The sequence below is a fragment of the Eutrigla gurnardus genome (genome assembly GCF_963514095.1).
Source record: "Eutrigla gurnardus genome assembly, chromosome: 1".
In the NCBI taxonomy this organism is placed as follows: Eukaryota; Metazoa; Chordata; class Actinopteri; order Perciformes; family Triglidae; genus Eutrigla; species Eutrigla gurnardus.
In genome coordinates this window covers 27,952,110-27,974,172 of record NC_139915.1, presented here as the reverse complement: position 1 = coordinate 27,974,172, position 22,063 = coordinate 27,952,110, and the positions used below count along the sequence as shown (strand labels likewise).

The 22,063-nt window shown below is 40.7% G+C and overlaps 1 protein-coding gene across 1 annotated transcript in view; it reads right to left on the bottom strand.

Moving 5' to 3' along the window:
- Positions 1-9,448, bottom strand: part of itga11a (integrin, alpha 11a) — a 40,984-nt gene extending 31,536 nt beyond the window's left edge. Inside the window, exons 1-2 of the mRNA XM_084015211.1 lie at positions 9,227-9,448; positions 1,034-1,148 (exon numbers count right to left, since the gene is read on the bottom strand). Of these exons, the coding sequence (XP_083871337.1) occupies positions 1,034-1,148; positions 9,227-9,275 (164 nt within the window). The 5' untranslated portion in view covers positions 9,276-9,448. The remainder of the gene's footprint in view (positions 1-1,033; positions 1,149-9,226) is intronic.
- Positions 9,449-22,063: the final 12,615 nt, after the last annotated feature.

Genomic DNA, 22,063 nt, shown 5'->3' with positions numbered 1-22,063 from the left:
TTCTGAATTAAGCTATATTGCATTGATGCAAAAGTTGAGCCAGGTTCTACTTTTTTGCCAAACAGCCCTGCGGTTATTTTCTGTAGGCCTATCACTGCAGCACTCTTATTCAGATGAATGAGGGGGCTGCATTTCCTCACGCAGTGCTTTTGTCTGTCTGAACCCAACAAATATATGAGACTGTGCGTATGGAAAGGGAAATATCTTATTTTTTCATGGTCAAAACAGGGTTGATCGTTTGAAGTAGACACGATGTGAACCACGGCTCAGCATCCAACCTAACGAATGAAGATATTTAGGCGGCACAGTCGTTATTTGATTGTAAAGTTTGTAAACCAAAGGTTTTAAGCATTCAACAAACGACTAAAATGTTTTCTGGAAACGCCAGTCTGGAAGCCATTGTAGTCAGAGAGAAACAAAACAAAACACACATAAAAAAAGATATATATAAACAGAACTAATGATTTATACAAGCACACACAGAAGCACAGCTGGAACTCAGCATGGTCCTAGCACTGCTGTCTGCTACCAGAGATTCTGTGGAAGCCAGAGACTACTTTTGGCCACCACACGGTGCCAGTTGGCCTAATAATAGTGTGCATCAGTAGTCTGTTTGTGCTATGAGGTAACGTGATGAATGTGAGGTATCCAGCTCAGAACTACAGTTTGCTTTGCAAGCACAAATAAATGGGAGGAAACTTTGCACAGACTGCCGGAGCAGTACAGTAGATCACTATCTTTCTGGTGAAAAATGTCTCACCGTCAAGACGGACAGTCTGTCTGCCGCAGCATGTGTTTTACAGTCGTAATGTACTTGACCTCTCTATCTTAGCCATAGATCACAAACGTGCATCACAATAAGTGATATTTATGTTACAACATAGATGACACTGTCACTGTAATTCAAGCGGTCACTGTGGTGTCAGAAGTCAAAATAATGTACAATTTGTATTTTACAGGTCAAAAAAAAAAGTCACAAAGCTATAATATTTTGCAAAGCAGCAGTGTGTTGTAAATCATATCAGCCTCTTACCACTTTTCTCCTCCAGCAGCCACGTGTTGCTGAACAGTGTATCCAAACTGGGCTTGTTTGGGGCCTTTGATGATCCTGGGGTTCTTTGTGTCGATATTGAAGCAGTCATGGAAGCCTTGAAAAAGAAAAGATGAGGAGGAGATGCCATTAATGACCTGACGTATTGTACCTAATCAGCTTCATGGACATCTGTACTGAAAGCAACATTTGCAGTCACAATGATATGACCTCAGCATCTGGTGTAAAGGCAACAAGCAGCTGCACTCTCATCCTTACTCATCATTGAAATAATCCCTACCATGCCTTGTGTCTGTTTGTCACCCTCAGCCAGTCTAGACACAGACACACACATATAAACTGTATACGTGTTGCAGAGCAGCTGTCTCATATGACTGACATTCTGCCATCAGACGTCTGCAGACCCAGACAGGTTTTTCTTGATCAACGTCGTATCAACGCGACCACCTTCATGACATATGACAGGCCGAAAGCCGATGCATGACAGCTGGACAAATCTGTGATTTGCATTCAGTGGTGAAGGAGCTCAAAAGCCTCTGAAAATGTCCTTATGAAGAAATTACAAAAAGAAACTGCACTATATCAATACCTAATATTTTGAAACTGCAACAGACCCCCACCACAACTCCGTCAAGCTGTCAGAGCGACCATGAATGTTGGCACCATGGGTAATATACACGTAGAAATGCAACATTACAGAAACGGATATCTCCTTCCAACGTCTCCGGTCAGCAAGTATCACCATTACACAACCATGACTAGCTCAGAATCCACAAAACCAGCCTGAAAATGAATCTGAAGCTAATGGAAGAGAGTCCATGGAGCAGGCCCATATAGTGGTTGGACCCCAGTCAGAGCTGGCCGATGCTTAGTTATGATTGGCTAGTCTGTTTTCCAGGGGAGGGAGGTGGCAGTGGGTGAATTATAAGATTGTTAGAGATACTCAGCAAGGGGGTTTTGTTTTGATATTGCAGTTAATGGACGTGTAGAAGTGTAACCTGACAAGTAGCAAGAGCGTGAAAAAAAAGTAAAGGCTCCTGTGGGACCTGATCAAAGCAAATCTGTTTTCCCGATTGTGTACTTAAATTGCTCTCACATATCTTGACAGCGTACCAGGTGGTAGAAAGTAGCAGTGAGAGTCTGTTTTCAATTAAAATGCCAATTGGAGGAGGTATTTTTCCCAGCAGCTTTTGCATGTCACTAGGTTAACCATTACGGCGAATTAATGGTGATGGCATTATTGGCTTTTAAATTTCCATCAAAGGAGGAGGACTATGTGAGGACTTGGAGGTGATGATATTTTCTTTTGGCGAAGGAGAAGGGGAAAACACGTAACCATTTGCCACTCTGACTTCCTCTCGATCCGTCTCTCTCCGTTCATCCATCTTCAACCTAATCTCCTGCTGATCTCTGTCTCACCAGTTGCCAAACCTATCATATGTGTGCGTGCGTTGATCGGTTTTCTTTCCATTAATGTTTCAGCCAGAGCTCACTGATGCTCTAAATCCCCAAATATACCAACTTTGATTGGGAACTATTATGTGAAAGAGGTAAATAAAATGCAGGAAGAAAATTAAGCAGGAGGGAAAGTTTAGCAAACGTTATGTTTATGAGACACAGAGGTTTCTTTTATAGGAGCTGAAGATGCTTGCTTGAAAATGACGTTTTTTCTCACAGTATAATCTTCAGGGTTGAGCTGAAAGCACAAAGACCTCTGCTATAAACCACCACAAACTCCCCCACTTCTTACATCTCTGTGGCTCTTGTCAACACACTGTTGGGCTTGTTCGATTTCCCCCCTCATGCTAAACGACCCCACTCTCAGCTCACTCTGGGGGTCACGTCAAGTTAACTCTTTTTTTCTTCCTGCAAGGAGAAACTTAGTTTAATGTAAACAGCAAGGTGAAGGAATGCTCAACAAAGTTGGAAAAAACCTGTAACATTTTAATTAAACCACAAACAAAAGGATAGCGGAGGTAAAATTCAAGACGGTTCTTCAGTAAAACTCTGCTTTTTCATTGGCAGCTATTAAGCGGACTCAACCAACCTCATGAACACAAGTATGTGATTGTGCAGGATAGATTACATTAAGCATATATTAATGAAGAGAAGCGTGCTATTACTCACTATTAGGCAGAGAAAGCAGTCTCTTAATGTGATTACTGTTATCCGGTATTGTTGCGGTGTTATCCAATAACGCATTAATTGCGAGTGCAGCATCTGTTTTCACTGGTATCCCAGAAATACTCATCTGTATTGCCAAGATAAATCGAGTAACCCACATTACATAACTAGTTGATGTCAAGGACTGCGTGTCCTTCCCAGGCGTAACAATATGTACCAGCCTGCCATTAGGAAAGCAACAGCTAAGTCTTTTATAAACACATCTCACAGGAGACGCTTGCTTTTCCTGGATATCCAAGGAAAACAATAACAGTGTCAGCTAGATGGAGACAAAAGTTTGGCTTTAAAAAACAAAACAAACCAACATTTTGAAAGCTGAATAGATTTGATAGATTTACTAAGTTGATTGTCAACTCAGTCTCAACGTGTTGGTTTGGAGTGGGTTCAAATACGAAAGCTTGTCGTGCGGCGGTTTGTGGTTTGATTTCGTAACACTTATGCAGTCATTAACCAGCTGAGCAAAGCAAGTAACTATTTCTGGAACGTTTCATGTCAACTTAGAAAGCCATGAATGCCTCTCAGGACATGGAGTGTGGTCCATACGACGTGGTCGGACAGCACCTCGTATGGACTCGTTTTTTCCACCATAAAAAATAACTATTTTTTTCTGCTCTGATTTTTCTTAGAACTCATCAGAAACACTTATTTCCTCCAATCGCTCCTTTTTGTTGCATTTCTGTACATTTATGAAGCGGATTTCCTGGCGTATGTGCAAATCTTTCAATGGAGTTGAATGCAGTTCAACTCATGTGGACGGGAGTCTGCATCAATTTGTCACCCATGTCGAATTCACGTCCAATTCTTTCTTCACATTGACGCGATAACTAGGTATGTCTATAATTAACTGTATTTGACCCGATTCATGCCATCGGTTAAAATAAATAGACAAGAATAAAATAGCATTTTGACATTTATTCACCGCCAAATAATCTGTATACACAAAGCACTGCTACCCCCACAGCTATAATGTTACTGTTTCATTCCCATCACATGCACACACACCTTCTAGACTTGACTATAGTAGTATAGTATAGTATACCAGGCAGACGAACAGCTGACTACCTTGCGGTTAAACTAGTCGATGCGGTGAGACTTACTGGGAAAGTGGCTGTGGCGGTTCAACTGAGGACTAACGTACAGTACTGTCGATGTTGAGCAGCTGTATTCCTCCAAAAGAAATGTGTAGTTGTCTGCATTCCTTAGATACTGAATATTCTGGAACGTTAATAGGTTGTCCAAACAGATAGCAAACTAAATATCTACCACCACTGTTCAAGTAACTGTGACACAGGTGCCAAAACCATCACAATTTCACCACAGGGCATTATGTGAGTCTGACAAGTGACCAGGAGTAAATCACACCTCGATTGGCACATAGACCATTTGTTCTGTTTCATGAAATGCCTCCATAAAAATAAATGACCATCTCTGCCATGCAGATTGTTCATGTAAATATTGACACATTCTCCACATTGCTCATTTCCTGTTAAATGAATGGTTCACATGTTCAGCTGGTTGTTTGATCCTCCGCCCAAACATCCTCCTAAAGTTTCTGTTTATCTAGAAACGTTAAAGGGGTGATTGGAAATAGATTGTTGGGAACAGAGAGGTGTATGAATAATAAATACAAATCTGTCAGTAATTCACAGCATAAAAGGGGCTGTGCCATGAAGATGTAATGCTAGGATAGATTTTGAACATTTAAAATTAACATCGCAAGATTCAATCACGGAAAGACTAAAGTCTGACTCGAGAAATGAGCGAATGCTGAAGGTAAGTGTCGGAGCAAAAGCATGAGAATGGAGGTGATCCACTTTCCATTTCAAGCTACTAATGTGGCAGAGCTATTTAATATTCCCAGTAATATCAGCAGCTTCTAAGGCAAGGTCAGAGACTTGCTGGGTTTCCTGTGTACCGCCTTTCATGCCCAGATAAATAACCCTCAGGCCAGTGGCTGCCGGTGCGACCCACATTAGTCCGCTGCTGCCTTTGGCCCAACACCAAGCTGCAGGAGCTCCACCACAGACCCACCGACAGAGCAGCCGTGGCCTGTATCATTGTGCAAATTGCTGGCTTGGAGACATCCTCGTATCAGAGAGACATGATGCAGCACGTGACGCTGTATAGACGCGGCACTATGACTGCATCTGACTGGTGTTTTAATAAATATGAGAATGGCTGCTCCACATAAAACCCATCTGAAAAGCAACAGAACATACTGTTTTTCCATTGATGCATTCTGGGTTTCCATTACAATGTATTTTCTCTGGAAAGACACTTCACACTTGACAATATCCTTTCAAAGATTTTGGCACCTTATAGCACATTCACCCTAAGCCAATGTAAATACTCTAGAAGGTACGGGTATCTAAAACCAGATGTTCCCAATATGCAACAGCCAACTGGGCACTGATTAACAAGCTGTTAAGCCTCTGAGCCAACAGAAGTCACTCTGGGGATTCAAACTAAGTCTCTCGGGCAGCGATATACTCGACGTGCACCACCAGATATCACAAACAACTACACGACACTGTCGAAACACGTGCATGGAATTAGTAAGCGTATGTTTGTTATTACAGAATTAACATGGATTTAGTCTGAGGTAGAACAATAATTGCTTTAGGCAAGTGTAACATTAATTTATTGTAGCACTAAAACTTCCAACCGCCTATAAATGTTGTAACTAGTACTGATTAATGAGTAGATATTTTCACAACATTTTGACAGTAATTCAACCCATTTATTTTAAATAATCTTTAAAATATGAACTACCCTGAGATATCTGTTGCTACTGACATATGGCGTCTCAGTAGATGCCAACAGAGAAGGACTCACTTTTGAAAAATTAGGATTTGAACGAGGTAAAATCCAAAAGGCATGTCGACGAAGCATGAAAGAATGTAGGAATCACAGATGAAAATATACCACCAAATTATAATCAACTTATCTTTGGACCATATTGTAATCAATCAAGTTATCTTACAAAGAAAACAGCAGAGATGTATGAAACATAACCACCAATGCACTGGCAGAGGTACAGTAAATATCTTGGTTTGCTGGACCTCCCAGGGGGGGATGTCAAACTTGGAAAATTGGTTCTTGTAAATGTGATAATTACACTTAATTGGTTTTCTACAGTGGCCACTGATGTTTTCATGTGCCCATTAAAATCACGCAGGACACTTTACACAAAGCTTGGGTCAAGTGTTTAACACGCTGATGATATGTTTTCATATAAATCAATGTGTGATGTGAAGAGTATCATAGACGCCAAAATTATCATCCACCTCCAATGATTTATGAGCTGTTTAAGTCAGCGGTTTTGTTTCATGCAGTGAAGTGTGGCTCAGTTTCACTGCTGTCACGAAACACATTCTTAAGAGCAGCAAACCGTTTTCTTTAGAGACAAACAGCAGCATCAAATGCCCCAAAACAAACAACAGATTTATGTCCAAGTGGCAAGGCCCTTTAGGGTTCATAGGAATTATAAGTCTGTATTATATTATTGTTATTATCATATAGACAGTTTCAGACAGTGTTGCTGCTCATAGTAAACTCACTCAGCGGCTTCTGCTGTTGCAGCATCAGGCAGGGGTGAGTTACTATGGTTACGGGTATAGGTGTTTCCAGGTCAGTTTATCAAGGTTTAATCCTGAAATCTTCACGTGTAGCCCAAAATATAATTTAGTCAATATCAAGATTGAACATCTTTATATATATATATATATATATATATATATATATATATATATATATATATATATATATATATATATATATTTGAATGTGACATTCATGCTCGTAACACAACAGCCTGTCAAATGAACGCACGTCTCTAAGTTAACTCGAACCAAATCATAATAGAGATAGCTTATCAAAGAAAATCACTTATCTGTGGCATTTTGTTGTAAACCCATCATGTACTACCTGCCCGGGACAAAACGGAAGATGGAAAAATGTAGCAACGAGCTGGAGCATTGAGCAGCTAGCAGAGTCGGATATTGTAGGAGTTGAATAGCAGAATAATTACTTCAAATTGACAACTATGCTGCTTCATGTTAGCCAGAGTGACTGTATAAGGTGATTATGTAAGGGTTGAGTGTCTGTCAGCTAGTCCTGGAGTTCATCTGGCCTCTAGTGGTCAAAAAGTGTAAATGCAGCTTTAACTAATGCAGTAATATTAAGGTACGGTGGATGACAATAGGGCAGATATGTAAGACGTCATGTGTCAGTGAACTCTGAAACAGAACTAAGCATGATTTATACATCCTCTTATATTTCCTAAGGGAAGTGGCCTTCATATAATTGCTACCATGCACTATGAGGTTCACCCATGAAGAAAAATATGGACTTGACCTCTATTTCATTTATTATCAGGACACCTTGTGGAGTATTACTGTTTACATAATCCAGTAAGAATCTGTAATGTATACATTATGGGATATACATTTTGTATTTTGGAGGGCCTCCAGCAATAGCTCATTTATATGAGAATGTCGGGAATTGATTAGTGTTGTCATTTTCAGTGCACTCTTCACTTTCTACGTCAATATGGAAGTCATAGTGCAAACTCTTTCCGACAACTTGGTCAACCCTGGATGGAGTGGCCACACTAAATGGCCATTAAAAATGAGGTTACATAAGAAATAAACTTGTTGACATATCCAGCCGGAATGGTGCTTAAAAAGGACGTGTCTCATGAGGACAAATCTGGTGAAAGTGTGTCACAAGGGCAACGTTATGTCAGGGGGGGAAATAGTGTGTCTTGAAGTCAAATTGTAGCTTTTTGAGGCAAATGGTACCCACTGTTTAAATGCGTCCTCTATAAGAAATGACCCTACTCAAATGTATCTGATTGGTCCAAAAGTCCCAGGATTCTACAAACAGCAGACAAAAATGCAGCCTCCTTCATATCTCCCTGCCAAAACATCTCCCACCACCGCCAGTATCGAGTATTTCTCCACAGACTCCAGCTACAAGGTCAGTGTCTCCCTCACTGGGGCATCAGTCCAAAACTTGTTTCCAACAAATTCCAAAACCAAACCAAATATTTACAATGCTGATTTCCTCTCCTCCACCTCTTAGTTCTGTGTTATTTACCAAATGTCTAAATCGAAGATTAATTGATTTATTCTGCTTAAAGAGATCCCCGTCTTGTAGAGCTCCGTATTAACATCAGGGTGATGCAGGATAACAGAAAATAGCGAATAATGCTTCATTGTTGAGAAAACTCTACTGCACACAGTGTGTTTAAACAATGTGGTTACAGTCCCCAGCATGGTGAGCTCCAAACCGAACCATATAGACATTTCTGCCGGATGACTGCATCACTTACATTTAAAGGGTGCAGAAGGTTTGATTAGTTTAGAAAAATACTGCCTTTTAAATGCCTTTTATTCACTCGCTGTCTGGCTTTCTTTCCTCCAGTCTACATGTGTTACTGGTACAGGGACTTCACTGGTAATTGACCACAGTTCTGGCTGAGCACCAACAACTTCTTCAGTCGCTGGAGCCTCGACTCTAGAAAGATAGCATCAACTTTCATTTGAGAGAACTGCTTTCAATGAGACACACACAGCACCTCTGTAGACCTGAAGGGGGGGGGGGGGGGGGGGGGGACAACACATCCTTCAGTAAATCCACCGAGCTCTGCCCTTCCTGCCTCTCACCATGATACTGGGTCAATATGTCAGGTTATGATGTTATTCCCACAGGCAGCCATTCATTAACATATTCAGAGATCACTTCTCCTTAAAGTACTGAATTTGTGTGCACTTTACAAAAAAAAAAAAAAAACTTTAAAAAGCAAGTCTCAAAGTTTCCAGTTGCTGAACGGGTGAAAGTATAACTAACAATTAGAGAGCCATTATTATACTGCACAGCTGCAAGCAGAAAGGAAGACGTCGGATTCGTACATCAGAGCAGCACGAGCATGTAAAGATGCATACGGGGCACGCACACTGACCCAGTAACACACATTCACAAACTCACCTATCTTCTGGCTGCAGATCCAGAGCAGGAGGAAGCAGTAGTACTCCATAAGTTAGCCGGTGCAAGCGAGTGTGCATGTGTGTGTGTGTGTGCATGCGCTCGTGTGTGTGTGTGTGTGTGAGTGATGATTGCTGTGAGTGTGTATGTGGTGGGCCGAGGCAGAGAGACCCGGTGACGGGCTCAGTTAAAGATCCCGCTCTGATTCACTGTAGGTCTAAGTTAAAGCGCTGCCTATATCTGGGGGAAGTAGGAGGGGACTGCAGAAGAAGAAGGAGAAGGAGAAGAAGGAGGTCCACTCTGACACACCAGGCAGGAATACTCAGTCTCTCCCACACTCTGAGCCAATGGTGGCTTTTTTTTTGTACTGGACACTTCTGTGTTGCAATGTAACTAAGTACAGTTACAATGTTAACATATTTGTACTTTCAAATTCAACTCAAGGAAATACTTTTTTCCTCCACTATATTTATCCAACAGTTTGTTACTTTTTACATTTTATGCTTATATGATATGGTGCCCTATTATAACCCAGTATTCTACAGAAAAAAATGACTCCACACACAAATATCTTACATATAATCAATCTTTTAAATAATATAATAATTTGAAAGGAGTCATGCTGCATAATAGATGCTGATACTCTGATGTGATCATCTTTTTGTTCTTTTACTCGCAAGTTGAATTCAGGACTATTTTTAAACCATATTAAGTATAAAAAAGTGTACTTCTGCCTTCACTGAATTCCAGTTTATTCAGTGAATATTTATGATGGGAATGGCATTTTGAGCTGCTCAGGTGTTAAAATGAATTAAAAGAAGTTAAACACTTTAGTTTTTCCCGTTGAGGTCAGTGGATAGAAAAGCCTGATTTTTACAGCTTCTTCGGCAGCAGGAATTCTCTTGATAGACAACTTAAATTTAAATAATGAAGCAAAATAACATTTCCGAAGATATTTCAACAGTAGATCAGTTAGTTTTTGTCATGATACACTTAAAACATCTTCTGGCAGACTGAAGCTACACAACACAAACGCTACCGTCATGGCCCGACCACAAGCTAGACAGTGTATTAACAGTGGAACGCCAACGTGGGCTTTGTACGTTACCTCATACCCCTGCAGCTGAACCATCCAGTCCCAACTTCAGAATGTATAATGACCCCACTTACGTAATAACACATCGTTTGTGTACATTAGCTCTCCTGAAATCCATTTGTGGTCACCTGGTAAATCTCCAATTCACTACTTAACCACTGTATGTCACATAAATGCACATCTTTTCTTAACGCTGGCTTCGTTTTCACTTTGGAAAAAAGGATTTTCACACTGGCATTGCCAGCCACTGAGACTATGTTAGAATAAAAAACATCAACATCTGCTTAATATACCATTTATCCAGTAGCTCAAATATGTGGATTGTATCAATAGTTGAAGAAAAGTGCATTAATTACTGGTATTGGTTTTAGTTGAAGTTCAATATAGGCAATACAACCAAGAAAATACAACCAAGAAAAATGCATTAATTACTGGTATTGGTTTTATTGCCTATATCCTTTTATGGAGATTTCCATTTATGTTTTCTTCTGTTCTTTCAGGCATGTTGGATTAAATATGACGCTACTGTATATGAATAAAATACAACTTAAAGCTTCTAAACAACAATCGTTTTTATATCATCAATGGATCAATTGACCATGTGAATTGTGAAAGGTGTCACTCGACACTGCATTTCCCTTTTTTTTGTAACGGCATGCAGCTTTAATTAATAATATATACACTTCCACCTGTCTCGTTAGCATCATCGTCAGCTGCAGCAGGCCTGCGGTTCCAGCAGAAATGTTCTCCAAACCCCACTGTAGGCTATGGCAGACAAAGTTAGCGACTAGCAGGTGAACATAATGGAAAATTTAACGGCGAAAGAGCCCTCAATAGTTGGTGGAGACAAAAATAGAGCTAAAAGGGAGTGACATTTGACTCCAAGTGAATGGTAATGTTGCTGTGTAACTGCTTGCTATGTAAATAAGCAACTGTTTGCAAACAGGTTGGTCATATCAACTTGAGAGGTGATGACATGATAAATGTTGTGTTTACAGCTTGTTCTGCTGCACCCAAGTGGCCACAATCAGTTATTGCGTGTTTAAGGTGCTGCATGACTAAAATACAACTAAACTCAATTTGATTATTTTGCAACATAAAAACAAAGTTGGTATATAATGTAGGAATGTATTTTTGTCTTGGGAGACGAGCTCCATATTCAGATGGCAATACAATCCCAGTTTAGCCATCACTATTTTGATTTATTCGTGGTTGTCTTCTGTGTGGATACACGAGAAAAAAGTACAAGGAAGGTGTTTGCATGTTCGGTTTTAAAGGACAGAATGGCAGGCTACTATAGGTAAATATAATAATAACTCAAGAAGGATGAAGGAGTTAGGGCGTAGGCCTAGTAGCGTTCAGAAATACGTGTCCTATACATCTTTCCACAAGTACTACACAGACAGCAGACAGGCGGTCAAACAGCCCATTAGAGACTGTGAAGCGCCTGTGAAACTCATCATGGAGCTAAATCCATGTCACACGTCCAAATCTGATATCCATCACATGAGCAGCTGTCTATCTTTCAAACTGATAAATATACATCCTTGGCTCCAACAGATACTTCCTCTCAGTTTGCAATCATGGCCCCCGTTTTTTCTTTTCAACACGGAGCAAACCACAGATCACACAAACCAAGCCAGTGTTTGTGCTAAAACAACTTAGGGTAAGCAAGCCTTCAGAAACATGAAGAGAATCCAGCCTTGCTTTCATTAAGGATGCTTAAAAGCACATTGGGTTTTTTCCCTCCTTTATCACTTCTCCTCAGCAGACAGCTGGCCCATTATTTTCTTTCAAGACAGGAAATTAAGCCTCATGCCTACTGCTGGTGCCTGAACATATCCACATACATGTAAATATCCATGACCAGGGTTCTTGAAATGAGTTACCGCAATAGGTGTGTGAAAGTAAGTGATATCTCATGACTATACACATTACAAATGTCTGCATTTGACGTTAGGATTTAAACTATAAAAGCATCAACATGATGCTGACATCATGCTCCTGCTGACATTATATTGTTTGAAAGCAAAACCAAGTCTTCAACGTATACTACATCACATGCACGCAGGGATTTCCTCAGGCAGACTAACAAGACAATGCAAAAAAAAAAAAAAAATTTTTTTTAAAAGGGCAGCATTCCTGCCCATCAAACTCTGTCGTAATGAAACATTTCCAAATTGGCGTGGAAATTAAGAAGTTACTGGGGTTTGGCAGTCATTATAAAGTTCTCCATAAACATGAAAAGTTTCATAACAAGGAGCGTTTCTTCCAGTATTGTGGGTACAAACTCATGGCTCAGGAATCTCCCACAGCGAGCATGTAACAGAAGAAATCATAGATCGGAGAGGAACCTACAATTAAGATCTGGCTCTCTGAATGAAGGCAGTGTGCCAGTGCAGTTAAGGAGTTGGGCTCTTTTTGTCAGCACTACAAGGGGCCGGTGGGTAATTGTCCCGATTGCTTTGCTGCTAACCTAAATTGCCATGTAGATATTTGGAGTTAGGGGGACCAGAGGTGATCTAAACCAAGTGTGAAAGATTGGGTTTTGAAATCCTATTCGTCTTCCCTCCTCCAGCCCATAAAAAACCATACAGAGTCCCACTGTGAAGTGCAGCCTGAAATCAATACCGAACAGGAGCTGCACTTACCTCACCTTTTCGTGGCCCTCTCTAACACCGTACCACAACTGCTAGCAATTACCTCAATCAGCCCAGGATTATCTGTTTGTGTGGGATATATGGACTGTCTCCTCAGGCTAGTAAAGCAGCTCTAGCCAGACACAGGACAAGTCCTCTGGGATCAGCGGTAAAGAAGCAACTAGCCAACCCTCGTCGGAGTTCAGGCTTGGTGCGTGCCTCATGTTAAGCCCAGGCATCTATCACCCATCATAATGGTTGTCATGTTTGAGACCTCCAAGTCTGGTCTCTGGGGCTTTTAGTCAACTACTTCAATATTGCTTCTTTCTGAGGCATCAAGCCACAGCCACGGTGAGAGATGAGTGATGCAGGGCTATGCCACTTCTGAAAGTCATGCCTGACTAAACCTCTTTTCAATTTGATTCTGTGTTTCTGCGACTTTATTCAGGACTCTGGAGTTGCATTTTGACAGTTTAAGAGACACACAATTCTTCACTGAAACACAGGCTCTTTGTTTGTTTGATTTGTGGCCACTTGGGGGCAGGAAAGCAAATGCACACAACAATGACAGCATCTTAGTGCATGTGAGTTATAGCTTAACAATACCAGCAACAGCAAGTGTAAAAACAAAACAGGAAAACCCGTTTCCTATATATCACCATATAAGTACTAACTTTTCCTCAACCTGCTAATAATGAAAGCTATACAGTAGAGCTTTTGCCTGCTTGGCTAAAATTTTCTTGTGAGCTTCTCTGCTCTGCTCTCAGATCTCTCTCTGCCTCCAAGATGGACTTTCCCAAAGAAGAAGGGATCTAAAAGCAACATAACAATTCAGAGGAAGTGTTCACACTTTGACTCAAAAAGATGAACCAACTGGGAGAGAGATTCAGAATATCAGATCTGGGTGGGAAGCCTCCACCTTCTACTGACACTGGAAGGTCGACATACAGTCTATTTTCCCATATCCTGTCAGTTCTCTGACCCCCTAATATATTTCTTGGAAGTCAAACATTCAACTGTACATGCTGGAGCTTATTGCCCGTGGAGATGTTACTTTCCACAGATCACAGCCAAGTTAGGCAGCAGCAGGATGAAACAATGAATGGTTTTTATAGCAATAGAGCACACACTCAGTCCTCCAAGGAGCGTTCTTTAGACATGCTGCTGTTCCAGCAGCTCATTTTTGGCCCTGTAGCATCTGCTGCAAGGACGGCAGGGACAGAATGCTGCTTAAAGCATTAACCTGGAGAAAGTGTTGAGGTCATCTACAGGAAGCTCTCTGTCAAGTAGGGCTGGGCGATATGACCTCAAATCAATATCACGATATATTGAGGAACTCACCTCGATAACGATAAATGAACGATAAGTAACCCCCCCCCCCCCCCCGCGCCTAAAAAAATGCCACTTTAAAGGACTGTGAAACTACACTGTAGTTAAGATTTATATTATTTATTTGGTAGTATAAAATAACAAAGTATTAAAAATACAGTCTCTATAAACAAATTCTAAATACATTTCACATTTGCCACTGGAAAAGTAAACAATGACTTGTGAAAAGGTAATACATTTCACATTTTTCTGATCGACATCGTCCTCGCTGAACCCAAAATGTTGCCAAACGATCTGACGCATTTCTTTTGGGAACGAGGTGCTCTTCCTCCTCGACCAGATTTAAGGTACGTGTCCACAGGGGCGATTTTAAACGCGTGTGGACGCGCCGCTTCCCAGTATTGCACGCTTGGTGGGCTGCCACTAGAGGATGATTGACAGGCGCTCTCCTTTAAACAACACATTTTTGCGAGCGTTCGCGAGCGTTCCCGAGGCGGCGAGTCGAGCCCGGCGCCTCTGATTAGCATAAAGTAGATTCGACTTCAACTTTAGGCAAATGAGGAGCGGCCAACTCGCGGTTACAGAAACATGGTGTATTAATTGTACGGGGTTTAATGAAAAAAAATAGCTCTGAATGAACAACAGCTGAGCAGAAGCGCTTGTCGACCGCCGCGGAGAAATACGCGTCGGGTCTGAACGGGGGGTGCGCGGATCGCTTGCGATTTTCGGCGGCGCGCCGCGGCGCTTCCGCGTCCAGTGTGAACCAGGCGTTACTTCGGCTGCCGCGGCAGCAGCCGCTTCATCGTTTAAACCGGCGGGCTCCATTTTCGTCTCACCCACACTTTCCCTTCTTGTTACAGACTGGATGGGGTGGAGTCACGTGACTGCACACGCTGTATACGTAGTACAGTACAGCCGAGCGTCTTAAAGGGACATGAACATACTGGTAGCCTACCTACACACACAGCCAAACAAGAAAAAAACGACTTTTCTTTTTTCTTTTTTTTTTAAACCGAATATACCGACATGGGCAAAATGACGTCGGTTGTCGTCGTAAATTTCGGTATCGGTACATTTTCGGTGTATCGCCCACCCCTACTGTCAAGCATTGTGTGCTGCGGAATACATGAACCAAACAAGAATCCATCCATTATACAATATGGAAGTGGTTTGACGGATTAAACATTTCAGTATTCTGATGTATTTTCACCAACGTCAGTGTGAAAACAAGCAAACTGGACAAATGCTCAGAGATGGAAGAGGTAGTCAGATCTGTGTTATAAGCACAAAATATTACTTAAAAAGGTGATAAACGAAGTTAAACAGAATGATCTTTTCCTTTGAAATGTTGAAAATGTAAAATATTAAGTTGCATAACTCACATTTATACTTTTTGAATTATGTATTTGAGTAAAACTACTTTGAGCATTTTCACTGATGCAAATGTTAAATGTTAAGACAACTTGTCTTAAAAATGTAAACGCAAAGATGGTCAAATTGTATCCTTGGTTGTATTTGTTATGGTTAAAGATTTAAAGCCGGGTCTTTTATTTTACCAAATGTATTAAATCATCTTTGAGGAATGAGAGGAGACGGTCAACCAATGTTGAGGCAATGCAAATCAAAGCAATATGAGCGGATTTCCATGAGGAGATCTTGAGTGACAGAATGCAGGCCAAGAGGAATTCAGTGGTTTTCTAGTCTGCCCTGCAGAAATCTTGTTGCCTTACAGAATGCAGACAGTGTTTTTTGTATCATTTTGGGGGGGTTACGGTGCATCTTGAAGCCTTTCTTGCCATTACCGTATGCTATGAGTATGCATGTGGCTTAGAAAGTTTTCCTCTGTTGTAGGAAAGAAATGTGTATACTCCGCCTATAAGCAAGATTATACTTTGATGAGTAAATAAACAGAGCAGAGATCCCTTTCTGTGCGTGTGTTAAACTGAAACAATCTTTTCTTTGGTTGCTCTGTATGTGTTCTGTAGATGTTTCCTAAAGATGACATTTAGAATAAACAGTCTATCATACATGCAAACTCACCCAGAGATCTAATGTATGGTTTTAAGCTTCAAAGACTGTCCACCCACAGCTAAGCTGAAGTGGAAACACGTAATACTTCCCACATATCATTATGCACAACTCACTGTGGTGTCTTGGGGAACTGCAAATCGGAAGGAAACACAGAGTTTTATGCTGAGCTTCTGTTCATTTGAGGAGTAAATAAGCAGAGCTGGCTAAAACATAGACGGCTAACTCACATCATTCATTTTATTTGCTTAATTTTTCCTTTCATGGTCATGGAGGGCTGAAGCCTGACCTAAGATGCATTAGAGAAAAGGCAGAAAGTTCCCACAAACAAGTCGAACAGGCTTGGCACAGGCAGCCACAATTCATGGCTTTGGGCGATGTCCCTAAGCATTCACAACTATTTCTTTGAGTAAATATTATCTCATAAAATGTACAAACTTTGTAGGGAATTTGAGGGTTTCCCCAGTCATTTCCCATCAATTAGAGAGTTTTAGCTTCAGTTAGAGAGTCTTATGAGCCTGCATTTAAAACCTGAATCTAAGGCACTTTCTAATGGTCATTATTGAGGACTGGCTTGTAAAAGTTTTAATTTAATAAAAGCTGTCAAATCCCAAATCTAAGTTATTTGTTAGCAATGTTCTTACAAAAATAATTAAAACAAAATTATCCTGTGACATTTAAACAGACTTTAAAAGTTGCCTCTCATTCACTCACACACACCAATGAGAGCAAGCTAAAGTGACAATGGCCTTTGCAACAATTTAGGGTTCAGTGCCCACGGAAACTTCAGTATATGGATGGGGGGAACCAGGGATCCACCCAGCAACCCGGTAATTAGAGGAGGACATGCTCTACCTGCCATGTGAAAGGGATGCTCAACGTGAGGAAACATGAAAACTTAATGTTCAAACCTGAAGCTCTATGGAGCTTTTGAACCTCTTTTCAGATGTTTTTGGGTTCATTGCACACAAGAAGACAAACATCGGGGAGTTCCTGGAGACCAAACCAGAGCTTAAAGGAGAGGTTTGTCAGGTGGAAGAAAACTCCAAATGCATGTGAAGGTTGTTCAATGTCGATGTATAGGTATATACATATTTCCATCAACTTAATCCATTAAAACTTTATAAACTGGTGTTTACAAATGAATTAAAGCAACCTTAAGCTGATCGATACTCACTATTTAACATTTCGTAGTAGAACACATTAGCTATAACAGGTTCCGACTGTGGTTTTGTCAGATAGTCGATCTTGCCGTTAACATTCGCCCAATTACAAAGTCCTCTTCAGGCACGCAAATCTGGGTTTGTTGGATAGAACCTTGATTTGATATTAAAAGTCCATTGGCGTCCAAAACATTAACGTCACCGCAGTACTTATGCTGTGTTGACACTATAGCTCACGAAGAAAAACTTGTCGAAGTATCTACAGCCCCGTATTATTAGCCACTTTGGGGATGTAAATTCATCAGTCTCAGAGGACCTTTACTCAGCGTTTTGGAGATTTGGCGTGCTGCTGTACTTCAATCATCTGCTGCTGCTGCTACTGCTGAACCCACCACGGAGGTCCAAATCAATTTAGGAGTTTGTAAGGGGAACAAAAGTCACAGGGAACCATGAATCTACTGGTGGTTCAATGAAATGGTGATCAGCCAATAGTCATCTTGCCTCCTTAGCGCACTATTCAGCTCTGTTTTGTTTCGTGTCCACTGCCTCATTTCTCCAAAGAATAAATTAACTGACACAATCGCATTACTAGTTTAATGCCTATGAAAGAGTCTCAATATATTAAAAATGGAGATATTAAAAAAGAGCCCCATACTGAGAATGAGAAAAGTAAATGTTTCTGTCTGAGCTCGAGTGAGTCATTCTAACTTTTCCAGATCTCTGGCAGAGCACCGTGCAGGTTGAGTGGTGCCAGTAGCAATAATGGGAAATAGACTAATGTGGAAACTAAAGCCACACGCCACAAGATGGATGACAATGGAACGCCACAACGCGCACACATCCAGATTCGAGGCAAAGCCGCGTCTCTCGACACCCAGCTTAAACACATGTCCTAGCTGCACATATGAAATGGCTTCCATGGACGTAGTAATTTGCTATATGTGAGTAAGGATTCTTCCCCCCACCCTGTCCGCTTTCTAATAATACAAATGTTGAGTGTGAGACCATCATAGACGTATAATATGCAATTAGCACTCATACAAACCACATTCTTGTATTTCCTTTTCCAGAAGAAAAAAATATCACCAAAAATGAATTACTGTCACTCACTCATTATATCCAATCAAGCCACCACTCAAAATTCCTCATACACAGACTCAGGTCATACGGTCCTGTGGTTTCACATAAACTTTTGCCTCCGTCATGTCTTCATCATGGGAGAACACACGCTCCTGTTTCATTGCGTTTGCATTTACATTCATTGCGAGACAGATGGAAAACTTGTACTAAGCTTTTTTTTTTCTCTCCTCTCAGATCTCGACGGAAAACCAAACTGTCTAGAATTTTTCTGCTTGTAATTATTAGGTTTCACAACGCTCATACGCAATTGTCTGTTGCAGGTCGACCACTCAAACACCGAGTTAAGTCGCTTCTCGCAGACTTTTTAAACGCAGTCCTTATGACAACAAATCAACGCTTGATGCAACACATCTTGCGGTGTGGCGTTTCCAATGGGAAAGTCCATGTGTGATGGTATTTTATGTTGTTTTACACCCTGGCAGCTACCGTTGCAACGAGAGTTTAAACCCTGTTTATTTTCGAACCGGGCTTGGCAGTTAGTTTGCTCAGCAGAGAACAGATTCGGTTTCTCCAACTATAAGTATGTTTGTATTTTTTAAAGAACTATTTAATTTGGCGGGCAGAAGGTGTCTGTCTTAAAATGGGTCCTAATCCAGTTATAGTTTGTGCTTCACGTTGTGTTTAAAAGCACCTGCCAAGAATAGAGTGAGCATTCACTGCTTAGTTTGCCATTTTAAAAACAAAACAAAATATTGAAGTACGATTAAGTCAGCATAAATTAAACATGAAATATCCTGCATTGGTAGAAACAGAGGATAAATATATTTATGATTCTAGGTATTTTTTAAAATTGGGATGAAGATTACATCAAAATACCACATTATAGTTTAAAGCTGTGTATCTTCTGGGCAAATGTGAATTTCCATGAAAGCAGTTTTCCAACCAATTGTGGTTCAACAACAATAATTTAGAAGGAATGGGAGTGAATGTTGGGTGTAATAGTTTGAACACAAAAACCAAGTCGTGCAACTAGTTTGAATGTAATGTATGAGATTGTCATTTGTGCCAGATGCCATTGGGGATGGACAAATCACCGAGCCTACAGGTCTGTTGCCAGAGACCATTTCTGAAATTGCTGTATGAAAGCTGGATGCTGAAAAGCAGACACCACACTGACGTGACGAATGGAAATGCATGAATTTGTGTCAAGTTTGAAGATTGTTCCATTATTTTAATGGGGAACATGTCAGTCGTTACACATGTCCTAATTGAGCGGAACGTTTTTATGTTGAAGTTTCTACAATGAAAAATGTGGAAGGAGTTAGATGACGAAAAATCAGGCGGAAGAATAATATGTTGTAACATTTGGTGTTTGGATGAAATCAGATGTAAAGTCTTGGGCTGTATAACATTGAGTGGGTCTGTACACACAGCTCATACAGACACACAACACAGCATTTGCAATTATAGCAAACCCACTACGTTATCAATATAATGAACATTTCATTCTCTTCACAATAAAGTCAGAAAAATGACTACCTTTACTGAAAACCACCGAGATATATAGCTGGTCGGTGGCCCGTTTTTACTCTCCCAAACAGCTGGTGTCCAGGAATGAGATGTTTAGCTGGAAATACCGACTCAAGACTTTTAAACTTTCTCAACGACCCCTGCTGCTCTGTGATTTACAGCAAGAGGATGGCATGGTTCCAGGAGCAGGGTCCAGACCTGCACAGGGTCCCTGCATGCTGAGCCTCTTTCCAGGTAAATACAGTATGTATGCCCCACGTTGACAGCTGGAAGCCCCTGTTCAATTACACACTCCATGAGCACCGAGTCCATTTTGTACCTGAAGGCTTGTGGTTCCAAACATGTCTTGAATTTCAGAAAGTGCTCCTTCTGCTCTTATATCACTGGCACCACATGCCTTTAGGTGTCCCTTTTGTCTGATCGAATAGAACAGAATTTAGATGTAAAAGGAGGCTGCCTCAAACCCTTTATAGACCAGATTTAGACAATTCAATTCGTTTTTGATCTTCAACCCACAGAGAAGTGATGGCCTTTTCATGAAATTAGTGTGGTTGTATTGTCTGTCAGAGCTTCAATACATGCTCCCAACACCAGCTGTTTCCACACAGATGTGACAGAATATAAGCTGCGACATAAAGAAACATTAGGAGTGTTTTGAACATAATACTGTATGTTATTTTTTTTAAATCTTTTTTTAACTCTCTGAACGACTATGTGGTCATTTCTCATATGTCAATCTAGAGCAAGCCTAACTTTTCTCTATATGAAATAAGTTTTAGTCATCAACTCACAGAAACATTTTGCTAAATATTCTCCAGAAAATCTAAAGCCTGGAGTAATGTTGATTGTTTAACACCTTTGTGAGCTTTCTAATAAGATCTAATATCGCTGCTGTACAGAAATTCCATCTGAATTACTTTATGCCATAATCAATCAAGACAAATGCCCGGCTTGAACACTGTGTCACTTGTTCCATGTGGCAGAAATATGCCACTGGTTTGAGGCGGCTGCCACTAATCAGACCTCGAATGCGTTCCAAGTTTGATTACCAGCTCCATCAAACACAATCAGGAGTAAAGTCGGAATGCAATCAATCTCTTGCAGTTAGGATTCATGCCATTTGTCAGATATAAACAAAGCAACAACATACCAGGAAACAAGAGTCAAGAGCAGAGTGAAATTAACAACACTGCAACAAATCCCACAACAAACATCTTCAACAAAAATGTGTTTTTATTCCTGAACCACCCGCTAGTATTCCTTATTCTGTCAGAAAATAGCAGACGATGCATTTTCTTTTGGCATTTCTGTGCTTTCAGGCAACTGACCCGACTTTTTGACCCTCAAATGTAAGCCAACGTGATTCGAGAGTCTCTGTTCTTACTTTTGGCGGCAGATTGAGATGCAGACATCTACAGAAGGTTCAAGAGCATTCCACTGCTTTTATGATAAGCCGTGGCCTGTTAGTGCTAAGCCTGGCAGTGAAAACTTCAGGCCGGTCAACAAGCTGTGTAAGCAATGACGGGAGCTGCACTAATTGAAGAAAGAGCGCTGGACTTAGCGCTGGACTACGAGCTAGCCTCTCTGTTGCTTTTGCTTTGGTGATGAGAAGACCACACACTTTTGTTTTTGCTTCACTATCATCTCAACGGAGGGTTGAAGCAACTTGCTCAGATGACGTTGTTAAGGAGGAAAAAAAAGTTCCTTTCCTTTTGTTGTGTTTGTACTGATGGAGGACGGAAAAAGTGAATGTAAATGAGACTACTGACATTTTTGAAGTTCTGGTTTCTCTCAAAAGTTGGTAATAATTGAATCTGTCAGGATATTTTCACTTAATTAATGATCTAGAGTGTCACTTACCCATAAATCAAGGGGGATTATTAAAAAAAATACATATTATATGTCTTTATAACAAGGTCTCAATTATCTGTGGAATATCAATGGCTGCAGCAACACCTTTTTGGCACAGCAACGC